Source organism: Polistes dominula, unplaced genomic scaffold (assembly GCF_049000335.1).
Source record: "Polistes dominula isolate Pdom_NZ unplaced genomic scaffold, Pdom_raw_medaka contig_49, whole genome shotgun sequence".
Taxonomy (NCBI): Eukaryota; Metazoa; Arthropoda; class Insecta; order Hymenoptera; family Vespidae; genus Polistes; species Polistes dominula.
The window spans coordinates 5,949,081-5,961,682 of record NW_028300914.1 but is presented as its reverse complement, the minus strand read 5'-3'; the positions used below and the strand labels follow the sequence as shown (position 1 = coordinate 5,961,682).

Below are 12,602 nucleotides of genomic sequence, written 5' to 3'. Positions count from 1 at the left end.
AGGTACACGTGTGCCACCCCTGGAAACGAACGATTCAATACACACACACACACACACATACGGATACAAATATACACACAGAGGATAGTATATAGATATACTACGATAGTGTAGTATATATGCACAAACAACGATCGAAGCTTTCTAATCCCTGGCCTAAATTTCTCCCACGTAATTTCACATTAATCTCTGCCGGGTAAGTCTTCTAGGTTCCCCCCTTCGTTGCCACTTTCTTTCTCTATCACACCCCCATTTTCCTTCGCCATCTTCTCATTTTCTTCCCATAATATACATCGCTTATCTCTAGCCAAGGATATCGTTGGAAAATTACCACCCTTTAACGCACCACCTCCTAGAAATCAGCTTAACGTGAGAACCTTTCTACACCCTAACCCTTGATCCTCCCTCGATCCTCCCTCGAACCTTCTCTCGTACTACCCTCTCTATTTCATTCCCTTATATTTAATCAACCGTTAGTTGCTCTTCGACTCGTCTTAATCTACCGCATCTGTTCAACTTTCTATTTATCTTCTTTGTATATAACCACACACACATATATGTAAATGCATAAATACAATTGTACGTATTTTGGATTCTCTTTTAAATGTTGGGAAATTTCGACGAAACATAAACGTATCGAAAAAAGAGAAAGAGACCGTGAGTAATCCTATCTACTAGCAGCCCTTCCCTTTTCACCCTTTACAATCAATTTGATCGTAAATCGTGCGAATCGATCCGAAAGATACCCATCTATCTCTCGCTTTCTCTCTCCCTTTCTTTCTCTCTTTTTATCTCTTTCTTTTCTTTCTTGTTCTCTGTTGTTCGTACCATCGACGAGATATAAATATAAAAAATAATACTAGTTGTATTTTTCAACGATCGTATTACGTCCATCGGATTTTTGGAAGAAATTCAGGAGCTTAATCTAGGTAACACAACCGCATTGCAGTAATACCGCGAGACGACACTGAATTTAACAGGAATATAGTATCAAGAGAGAATAGGAGATAGATAGATAGAAAGAGAGAGAGAGAGAGAGAGGAAGAAAGAAAAAGCTTATAAAAATCAAAGGTTTAAGTTTTAACTTAACCGTGCTTTTATACTACAGACAATGGAACTCTAATGGAATTTAGAGTTTTATTCGAGAATGAAAAATAATGTTAGTTGATTCCTCGATTAAAAATTCAATATAAATCCTCTGATTATGACACGCTTTTTGCAATTCTTTGCATTTTTTATTTTTATTCACTCATTTTCTCTCTCTCTCTCTCTCTCTCTATCTTTCCCTATCATTTTTATTTCTTTTTTTTTTTAATGAAAATTCATTCATGAATTAAAACAGTGATAACGAATTCACATAAATGATGACGCTTATCATCCCTCGTACAGCATAAGTTACAACTTTTTTTTTCTTTCTATTCTTGAAATGTTCTTTAGTGTTTCTTTTGTCTTTTCTCAAAGGGGGATTCGATCGCGATAACCATTGTGAAGATCCACGAACGTTATTCCAGTAATTACACGGTTCTAATCTACGGATGAAACGGACATTGGTCGATTTTCTTTTTCTAAACGAATCATTGACCTAGTATGACATCGACAAACGATGTTATTTTTGCTCCCTGGTCTTTTCTCAATTGATTCCCACTCATTCTTTATTTTTTTTATTTTTTTGCTCTCTTTCTTTCTCTCGTTTTGTGTTATCTACAAAACCTTTTTATTTTTTTACCTACCCTACCTTTCTTTTGCTTTTTTTACCTTTCATCCTATCTCTTGAAATTAAAGAAGAGTAGATTTGAGATATACGTACGTAAATGAATGAATGACGCATGGATTATAAAAGGAGTTTGCTTTACCTTAATGCAAGAACTCAAAGTAAAATAATTTTAAAAAGAATCCAGCTGTGTGCGCTTGGCTTTATGGGATTTCCTCGAAAAAATTTTAATTTAAAGGGTCCCACGTAAAGCGTTGAGTTTGATTTTTAGGGAGCAAAAATTCCACGCTAAATAATAATAATTTGTTTTTGACTCACAATCATTTCTCTTTATTTACTTTCCTTGTTCCCCCTCTTCTTTCGTTTTGATAGGGGCTTCTAGCAATTGTTTTTTTTTGTTCTTAGGATTACTTGTTGTAAGGGATTGAAATAAGCCAAAAGTTGGTTTTATTGAAATAAATGAAAATAAGTAAAAAATAAATTACCTTACGATAAAAAGATCAAAAGCATAGCATGGAATGTTGAATTATATGATCTCGAATTTATCTCTTGTTTTTTATATTCATATACCTTGAAAAGGTTACGGTACATATATCGCTGACACGGTCGTGTGAAAATATACAATAAAACGGAGACACGTAGAGAGAAAGAGAGAGAGAGAGAGAGAAAGAGAAGAATTGTTTTCTCTTTCTCTCCCTCTCTGACTGTTATATCCATGCTCTACGTTCAGATTTAGATGCATTTCGACGTTTGCAATTTGTTTCGAGTAGTTCGTTGCGCGCTTTGATGATTTTTGTTTCAAACAAGTAATTACTTTTGTCTGTGTTTGAACGAAATTATTACGTATACACATATATATGACAACTTTGATCAATTCTATTCGTCGAATTTCAATTCGACGAATTGTGTGTATGTATTTATTTGTATTTTTCCCTAATTTTTAAAAAACTAATTATAACAACGACCATACTTTTCCATCGAAATATTTTAATAACCATTGGGAAAAAAAATGAACATCTATCGGGAACAAAGCTTCATTACTCTTATACCTTATACCAATCTCTGTTTTTTTTTTTTTTTTTTTTTAATATAGATCATAGATTCTCCCTTTTCGTTTTTTTTTACGATACATATACACGTGAAAAAAAGGGAAAAAGTAATTAATGAAAGAAAGTTGGATTATTGAAGGAATACGTGATAGCAATATAGTCTTTTAAATCGATATTGATTGTTTTTTTTTTATAATGTGAGTTATTTCATTCGATTTTAATACCGTTACCTATTTGATACTATTTAACATGTCTGATAGGCAATTTCCGGACGACACTAGCCTAATGGTGTACTGGTAAACACTACGAAATCCTCTGACCTCTCTTCTATCTGTTTAGTATATACATATGTACATATACATGTGTACTTGCACATGTGTGTAGGTATTATTCCTTAAGTAATTGATACAATCGTTAGGATTCTAATAATTACCGGGAAATTTTTTAGCTATTGCAAAATATAAGCAATGAAAATTACTTCTAAATGAAGATTAATCGATGATATATAATTGGACAAAGTTATACAGTAATTTGACAACAATCATAATTACTAAACAATTAGTTAATGGAACTCGTTATTTTTACCCATCACTCTGTAAAAAATTCATCAACTCATAGAACAACAAGAGATAAAATATAACTCAATAAAAAAAAGGAAGTTTCAAACATTATTGTTGTCTGTGTAATTTGATCAAATTTAGATTGAAATTTCATAAAGTTTTGTAAAATTATATTAAAATTTATTGGACGAATAGAACGAAGAATAAAATAAATTATGAAAATTTCACATGCCTGAGGAAACATAATGGAAAATCTAATTTAGTGAGATTGCGTTTGATGTGTTTGCAAAAAAAAAAAGAACACGTTTGGTAAAATAAATTTTGTACTAATTAGATTCGATAATTCGAATGAATAATTAGAAAAAAAAATAATTTGTTCTTATACGTAAAGGTAGAGGAATCTAATTTTGTAAGATGGGTAAGGTGGTTCTAAGATGACGCGTAATGGTGAACGTAACTCATCTTAATTGAATATTTTTATCGGACATATTATCATAGTAGTACGTGTAGAGAGGGGTTATAATATACGTAATAACTTACCCAACCGCTTCCTTGTAAAATACGCTGAAGAGGGCAATTCCCACCCCCGTGCCAGCTTGCACCACCATCTCAACGAACTCTCGTCGTCTTTTAAAGTAATGGCCTAGTACCAAACCAGCAGTCTCTCTCACCAAACCGGCCCCTGTTCCCAAGACTAACCCGTAGCTGTTGCGTTGTAAAAAAAAAACACATAAACATATTACGTAACTATACTTATAAATATACTTTCTATAATTTAGGCTTTTTCATACATCTACCAATCGTTATGCTGTTATAATCAGAGGTTCATAATTATTTTCTTTCTTCCTTTGTCCAAGTGTTATTACAACTTACGTTTCTTTGCTTCTTTTTTTTTCTTTTTATTGTGTAATACGCGTTAAAATCTAATTAAGAAAATGTCTTAGTAGGAAATTTATTAAAAACTTTTCGTTATTGTAACGTCGATAATCTTTGATAAAAGCTCCTTAGAAAGATCGTTAAAAGAAACGCCGTGCTTTGTCATAATGATTCCTCACTGGTATAAGGCAGAAAGATCCTAGAAAACTTTTTTTTTTTACTTTATAAGTCTCAAACAGACTGTTTGTAATATCTTTACATTGTTGAACATCTTCTGAAGTATTATTGTAACAAAAGATTCGAGAGAGATACTTATACTACAAGATACTTATATTCTATTATAAAAATGGTCATTAATTTTTATTATCTTTTCATCTTGAATATAAAAATACTTAAATATATATATATATATATATATATATATATATATATATATATATATATATAAATTCCTCCATTGCATTCTAAAGATTTTCTAATGCGCTTTTTTACATTTTTCATTACATTTTTTAATTGATATTGGAACAATACATTGTTATACGCTCCTTTAGACCATGTATGTTCATTGCGTCTATTGAACATTCCATTATTCATAAAAGTACATTTATCTGTCCATAAAATTCTTTCTGCAAAGTTTTCCCTTCGTTGTACTTGTCTAAGAAAAAATTGACAAAAACGCATTCTTCTAATATCATCCCCCACATGTAAAGTGTGTCCTATCGAATAACGATATGAATGTGTTTTCACGTCTTTTTATATCAGTCGATGATTTAAAGGAGCGTATAACAATGTATTGTTCCAATATCAATTCAAATCAATGTAATAAAATATATTACTGATATAAAACATCAAATATCTCGTAAACTATTGACATTTCGATGATCTTCACTTAATCCTTTTTAACACAGAATAAAAGAAGGGATTGAATAGTGTAAAAAAAAAAATATAAAGTTCCATTTAAAAAAAAAGTCAACTGCATCTAGCGGGTGCATCGATGCATTTAAAAAAAAAGTAAGGTCATAGAAAATTGACATTTATTGTGCCATATAACTTTTTCCTTTATCATTTTTTTCTATTGTTACTTAAAAAAAAGTTATTACCCGTCCCCGTTACAAGATTCACCCTGTATAAACAATATTTATTGCGATTGGAAAATGTCATTCTCACGAGTGCAATTATTTGCAAGTGGAAATTTAAACATACGAAGATAAACCAAGGTGCTCAACCACCTGAGTTACGTTACCCGACATCTATCTATACTCTGGCTCGCCTAACGCAAGCGGCCCGACAATGCCCGCCTGATGGCTGACCGTGGCTTGAACGGAAAAGCATCGAAATTCGGCGTGGCGCTTAACGTGTTAATGAAATTTTTTTTATTCTGTGCGATTTTTTCCAACATAGAATATGGAGTAGTTTTTATAGCGATTATTTTTTATTTTTTATTGCTAATTTAAGGATTTATTATTTAAAGGTTATCTAAGTCTCTAGGTTCTGTAAGTATTCAACAGATAGCGCCGTATTATATTTCAATTATTTCGATGTATTCACGTCATACGTTTTTCAGATTTATTAGTTCGGTTAGATAACTAATCTTGCTTTTTATATTTTTTCGTGCATTATTATTTTATGTATTTCATTGTAATTTTGGTATATTATTTTGTATGTTTTTATAATTTACTATAAAATTAAGTGACTCCGGCTAATCTTTACTGTGGCTTTGTTTTAATACATTGATTTAATATAATACTAAACTATTCAATGAAGTCTAATTTTTATTCTAAAATAAAATTAGAAACATATAAGTAATATTTTCTTTCTTCTCATTTAATAAGTTTCAAGGTCAAACAATGTCCATTCGCGGCTTATTGTTAGACTTAGAAAATCCATGTTAGTTTAATTTGAGATATATCAAAGTAAAAATAAAAAATTGTATGTTGTTTTATGTCTAATTTGAATTCCCAGAAATTATTAGTGAACAGTAATTTGATTGCATTAAATAGTTTTGAATCATAGTAAATCATCGTTTCATAACAAAGTCACAGCAACGCGTAGTTGAAGCACCCTAGTATATATACATATATATAAAATACAGTAGAAAATAATTAAATTTTCATAGGTTTTATTAGACAATGATTTCTTGTATGACGTTAACTCATTGCGTACGGCATATTTTTGGGCGCGAGTTAATTTTGCAATGATATAATTGCAACGAATTTTTAAAATTCTTTCGTTATTATCGACCCATATTTAGGAATTATAAGGCAAGCAAAACGTATTGGTCACATTTTCGTTAAATAAATGAAACAAAGTATTAGACATTTTCGTGTAAATAATATTTCGGAAGTTTAAATACATACCTCAAAAGAACCTGATGCATTTGTAGGGCAAAGGAAGTAAAAAGCGAAGCTAATGCCAATACAAGGCCACCAGTGACAGCGGTGAGCCGTGTACTTCCACGACGACACGCGCCGACAACCAATGGTGCAGAACCACGTGAAACCGCAGCACTTAAAGCTCCTGCCCATGCTGAAAAACAATCATTCCATTGTTAGAACAAGCTACTCCTACGTTTTTTCTCCTATCTACTTTTTACTACTACTATTATTATTATTATCATTATTATTATTATTATCTAGAAATACGTTTAGCGAGCATTAGAATTATTTATACTTTAGTTTCATTAAAAATTGAAACAATTTTCATTAATACACCCAACACAATATTTAATGGATCGAAAGTTTTTGCACGATTTTACGAATCAGTTAATGGTTTTTTTTCTTTTTTGTTTGTTTGTTTATTTGTTTTCAAGACACTTTAATTTATCTCTCCTTTTTTCGTAAATTATAAAACTACAAGATTTAGAAACTTTGGCTCACCCCCGTATGTCTCGGTATCCTAGAATTTGTTTCGTGTTAATGAGATAATAAAGAAAAAAAAAAAGAAAAGAAAATAGGAATCGTTGGTTCTTCGTTGCCAACTTTTCGGTGAACTTTCTTCCGTCGTTAGCAGTTTATTTTATCCGAGTTAGAATAACGGTGTTGTCCAATGTTTCTTTTTTTTCTTCTTTTTATCTTATCTCTTTGCGTAAAAATAATGTAACGAGCTTTGGGTTTCTTATTATTCAAAGTGTGTTATGTCGTTTCAGAGAGAGAAAGAGAAAGAAAAAGAGAGAAAGAGTTAGACTTATCAGCAAATTCTCTTCTTCTTTTCGATAAAATAAAGCACAGTCTCTGTTGTTCCTTTCATTTGATATTATCATGTTGTTGGACAAAAAAACCACTTTATCAAGATATTTTATTATTTCTATAGAAAATAGAGGAAAAATATTGTCAAGAAAATACGTAAACTAACAAAATTAGAAATAAAAAAGATTCTTACCTGGATAAAATTATAATCTAAAGAATCGCGTAGGTAGGTTTATAAGGTCGACAAAACGATTGTAAAATCGTTTTTGTTATCTTTGAAAACAAACCCACACACACACACACACACATTTTTATATATATATATATATATACCAATAGATAGACACTTGCGTAGAGATAAAGGATAAGGTCATAGAAAAAAAGTTAATTGAATCTTTTGAAGTTCAAAGAGTTTCTTTCCATGGGTGGACGAGTACTAAAACATACGTACGCTTTTGTTGCGTATCTCCTTTGACCATGCAAAATATCCTCTTTTTTATTATCCATATAGGTTATTGAATGTTAATTAGATTAAATAAAGGAAAAGAAAAACTAATAAAAGTACAAAAAATGAGTACTCGTATCAACCTGTGAACCTTTAAAAGGAACGCGAAAGAGTAGAATAAAAAATAAACAACACGAATAACACTAGTCAACAAATGTTTTCCTTTTTTTTTTTCTCTATAATTGGTTCGAAATGTAATTATATTTTTCCTAATTTTGGAGTTCTCAATTAAATGGAAAAAACTGTTTGAATCCAAAAAAAATTTATCGATTTTTTTGAAAATTCTAGACTGACATAATACTTTAATAAAAAATTGTTAAATGTAAACTACTTAAAAATTTAACCTGCTGGCAGTATATTTTACAAATCAGATTTGTATTGTTTATACGAAATTGTGTAAAAATAGATATACAGAATGATTCACCAGCTCTTGCCACTTAAATAGCTTCGAAAGTATGATAGTAACAGAAAAATGAATAAGGTAAAAGTTGCATGAAAAATTCAGGACTATAATATGACACTAGTATTTTTTTTGTTACATTAAGTTTTTTTAAGATTTATTGGTCAACTTTGTTGTTTTAAATACAATGTTATATTTGAATACTTATTTTCGGATAGCGGCTGTCAAATTCAATGATGTGCAACATTAATATTTTCGAAGGTCAACGAAGATTAAAACTGGCGTACAAGCCAGCCACAATACAGCTCTTTCGCATTATGGTCGCGTCGTGGTCGTGTCAGGGTTGCGTCAGAGTTGCGTCAGTCTTTTGTTGTTCCGACTACGAACGGAACAGATATTTTTCGAACAGTTTTTCGTGGTTATTGTCAGGTTTTGTTTTTAATACTGCACATCATTGGATTCGTTTTGTCAGCCGTTATCCGAAATAAGTATTCGGATAAATTTTGGTGGCAAGAACTGGTGAATCACCCTATATAACATAAGTCAAAATAATTATAAACCAATATAATTTTCTCGTCCAGAAGATATCAAAATTTCAGAAAGGTAAGTTGGAATTTGTGATATTCACGAATAGGATAGAAGGGGAAGAAAAAGGAAGAAGAAAAAGTTGTATAGAAAAACGAGAAAGAAGGGTAAGTGGAAGTGAAAGGGAAAGAAAAAGATGAGGGAAGGAAATCACGAAAGGAAAAGCTCGAAGAATACACGATCAGTGTTAGCAGGTGGGAAGTGTAAGAAGGGCAAGGGAGGGTTGGGTTGTCCTTTGCGTTGAATAAACACGTAAAAGAGGTGTAAAACCAGTGGTGGACGACGGTTTTCCTTCGCTTCTTTTTCTTCTTAGGAATAGACTCGAGAATGATTTTTTCAAGCTGTTGAAAGGTCGCTCGATAGGAGAGAGAAGAACCTTTTGGACTCACGCTCACTCGTTGTGGAGTAGAGCCCTTAATAAGCTCCTCGTATATCTACCGGAGGGCGAGTACATAATACATGCGTACACGTGTCCCTTTTTTTATTTTCCTTTTACTAAAAGAAACTAAGAGAGCTTGAGGTGGGAATAGAAAGAGAAAAAAAAAAAGCAAAAGTCACACTGTGTGAGGGAGAAAGAGAGAGAGAGAGAGAGAGAGAGAGTGAGGAAAAAGAAAAGACAAATGTATAGGAATTAATATTTTATCTTTTGACTAGTATCGTCGAATTCTCAAAGTTCAACATATTATTCTCACGAAAAAGAGCAAAAGTAGGTTCCCAGGCTTCTCCTAGTGAGAGAACGAGAGGGAGGGAGAAAGAAAGAGAGAAAGATTTAAAGGAAAGAAAGAGTACCTACTTCTGAGAGAACACAATTTTTACATTATTCATACGGGGAAACTAAGAGAAGAGAAAAGGACGACGTTATTTCACTTACCTGTTTCTATCTCTCTCTCTCTCTCTCTCTCTCCTCTCTTTTATTTTGTTTTTATTTTTTCTATTCCTTTTATCCTCTTTTTTTCTTCCCACGTTCTTGACTTTTTGCCAAGAGATTCTCATACAAAAATAAATATAATAAAAATAGATATATATCTTAACGATAAATTGAACCGTTCGGTAGTAGTTTTTCACTATCGATTTTTAACGATTTTCAATTTGGACCATTTGAAATATAAGATAACATTATGTTTCGGTAATTTAGATCAAAATACATGCTATCTCCGATTTTATTAAACTTTATCTTTTCCCTTTTTTCCTTACAATCTATTCTTATTTTTATTTTCAAAGACTTTTTCTTGACAGTTGTGTTGCGGTTTTCCAGATCGGTACGTTTCTATGCGTTTTTTCTTCTTCTTCTTCTACTTCTACTTCTACTTCTACTTTTTCTTCTTCTCAAGTACCCAACTTTTATGGCAGTGAACTGCTTTGAAATTTTTTAACGTGATTCCTCTCTTTTCATTCTTTCTCTTTCTCTCTTTCTTTTTCTTACTTTGCACTTTTTCGAAAATTGAATGGTTAAAAGTTGAAATTTTTTGCTTGATATTATCACGGAATAAGAATGTAAAATAATGAGGACAAACTCGAGAATGGAATGAGAGGATACGATAGTAGTATATTATCAGATACACAAGTTAAATTGTTAATTTAATTATTTTCGTACGATTTTACTCGATTATATTTAATTGAACGAACAAAATCGAAAGATTCCTATGATTAAATTCATTATTATTGTCACGTCCCAGTGACGACTAACTTCGAACTTTGCTATGCCAATTATACGAATATCCTACTTTTATAAATCATTTATTAATTATTACCTTAGCTGTATTCGTATTTTGTAATATTTTGTACATTGTAGTTTTCCTTACACATAAGTATATTTGTATTCTTAATTCTATTATATAAACACTCTCACATGAACGATCATTGATATTGACATTCGTTAGTATATTGTAAATAGAATAGCAAGGATCAATTGTCGTTCATGATCGTGAGTAAATAAGTAATACTAAATTTTTTCAATCCTACAGTACTCATTTTCCTGCTGACTATTGTTGAAATCACGATTCAAAGATAGAGCGCGCGTGCCGTTTGTAGAATTCACGGGTAACCGTAACTGATATTTGTTTAAATGAAAAATGATATTTTTCTAAATTCGCAGGATCCACGGTTGATAGTAACTGATATTTATCCAGTTCGTAGAATCATAGTCAGCAGCATGTCATATTCCAAAGTTAGCAGTTTACCGAATGAAAGTGAGTAGTGGAGGAAGCATTATGTGCAAGTGGGAGGTGTTCACAACCTTCTGCATTGGGCCCGGCGGGAAAAACTGCGTTTTTCCTTGCCGGCAGTCTACCACATACATTAATAGAGTTCGCATTAAAATCAGTCTACCACATATTTTTTGAGAGTTCGCAAATAAAATTGTTCTTAGTCTAATTTTGTTATCTGTAATCTATTAATTACTTAATATTCGCACTTAACTTAAATTTACAAACTCAGCTACATTAGCGTCTTATTTTAAATTTACTGTTTGTAACATCTATGTAATTCAAACCTTATTTAAGAATATACTGTTATTTCATAAATTTGGAAGTGCTTGTGCAAGAACCGAACTAAGTTCCTCATCATACGCAAATCCAGTAACCTACCGACACGGCACTAACGCCAAAGGATCTGGCGTTAGGAAGGAATCTGACGATCAACGCCAAAGAAAGACCATCTTCCGGGGATTCTTAAACACCTTAAGGCAATAGTAATATCGGGTAAACCACTATCTTTTACTCGCTTAATAGGTTTCACTCTCTTAGCCCAGATCCCGGGTAAAGTACTGGCTCTATAGACTGACCCAAAATAGGGCACTCGTTCTCTCGGCTGAGTAAACGCTGGTAGCGTGATCTGAGAAAATCATCTTTAAATTGTTCTTGCTCCACGATATCCCCTTCTGGGATGTCATAGGAAGCAAAAACCGGTGGCAGCGGTGGGATTGAGAAAAAGAGAGATTGTAACCTTGTTTTGCTTTGAATCCTAAGTGCGGGATCGTAACATTCATTAATTTGCAAATATATAATTTTATTATAAAAATTATTTAAAATGGCAACAGAGCGCACATGTGTTAGGCCTGAAACTCCCATGGCACGCGCGCTCTGTCTTTGAAGCGTGATCTCAACAATAGTCAGCAGGAAAGTGGGTACTGTAGGATTGAAAAAATTTAGTATTACTTATTTACTCACGATCATGAACGACAATTAATCCTTGCTATTCTATTTACAATATACTAACAAATGCCAATATCGATGGTCGTTCATGTGAGAGTGTTTATAAAATAGAATTAAGAATACAAATATACTTATGTGTAAGGAAAATCACAATGTACAAAATATTACAAAATACGAATACAGCTAAGGTAATAATTAATAAATAACTTATAAGTAGGATATTCGTATAATTGGCGTAGCAAAGTTCGAAGTTAGTCGTCACTGGGACGTGACAGTATAAGTTAACCTTTATCGGTCGTAAGTCATATGGGAGGTGATTTACGAATAAGAAAAAATAGAAATATGTAAATAATTAATTAATAATTTCATTTATTTGTATTACTCCTTCGTAACAAAAGCAAAATAAATAATTTCTAATAAATAATAAATTATTCTTATAATACTGAACAATTTTGTTACATATTTACCAAAGTCATTTATAACTTTTAGTGATAATCATTAATATGTAAAAACCTGACAACTAATAAGGATTAATTATTATTTCTTTCTTTTCTTCTTTTTTTTTTTTTTTAAGAAACA

At 31.7% G+C, this 12,602-nt stretch overlaps 1 protein-coding gene across 1 annotated transcript in view; it reads right to left on the bottom strand.

Annotated features, from left to right (window-relative positions):
* The window catches only part of LOC107065044 (monocarboxylate transporter 10), a 150,489-nt gene that overhangs the window by 17,293 nt on the left and 120,594 nt on the right, over positions 1 to 12,602 (bottom strand). Inside the window, 2 exon segments of the mRNA XM_089169925.1 lie at positions 3,861 to 4,025; positions 6,554 to 6,722. Coding sequence (XP_089026051.1) covers positions 3,861 to 4,025; positions 6,554 to 6,722 — 334 coding nt within the window.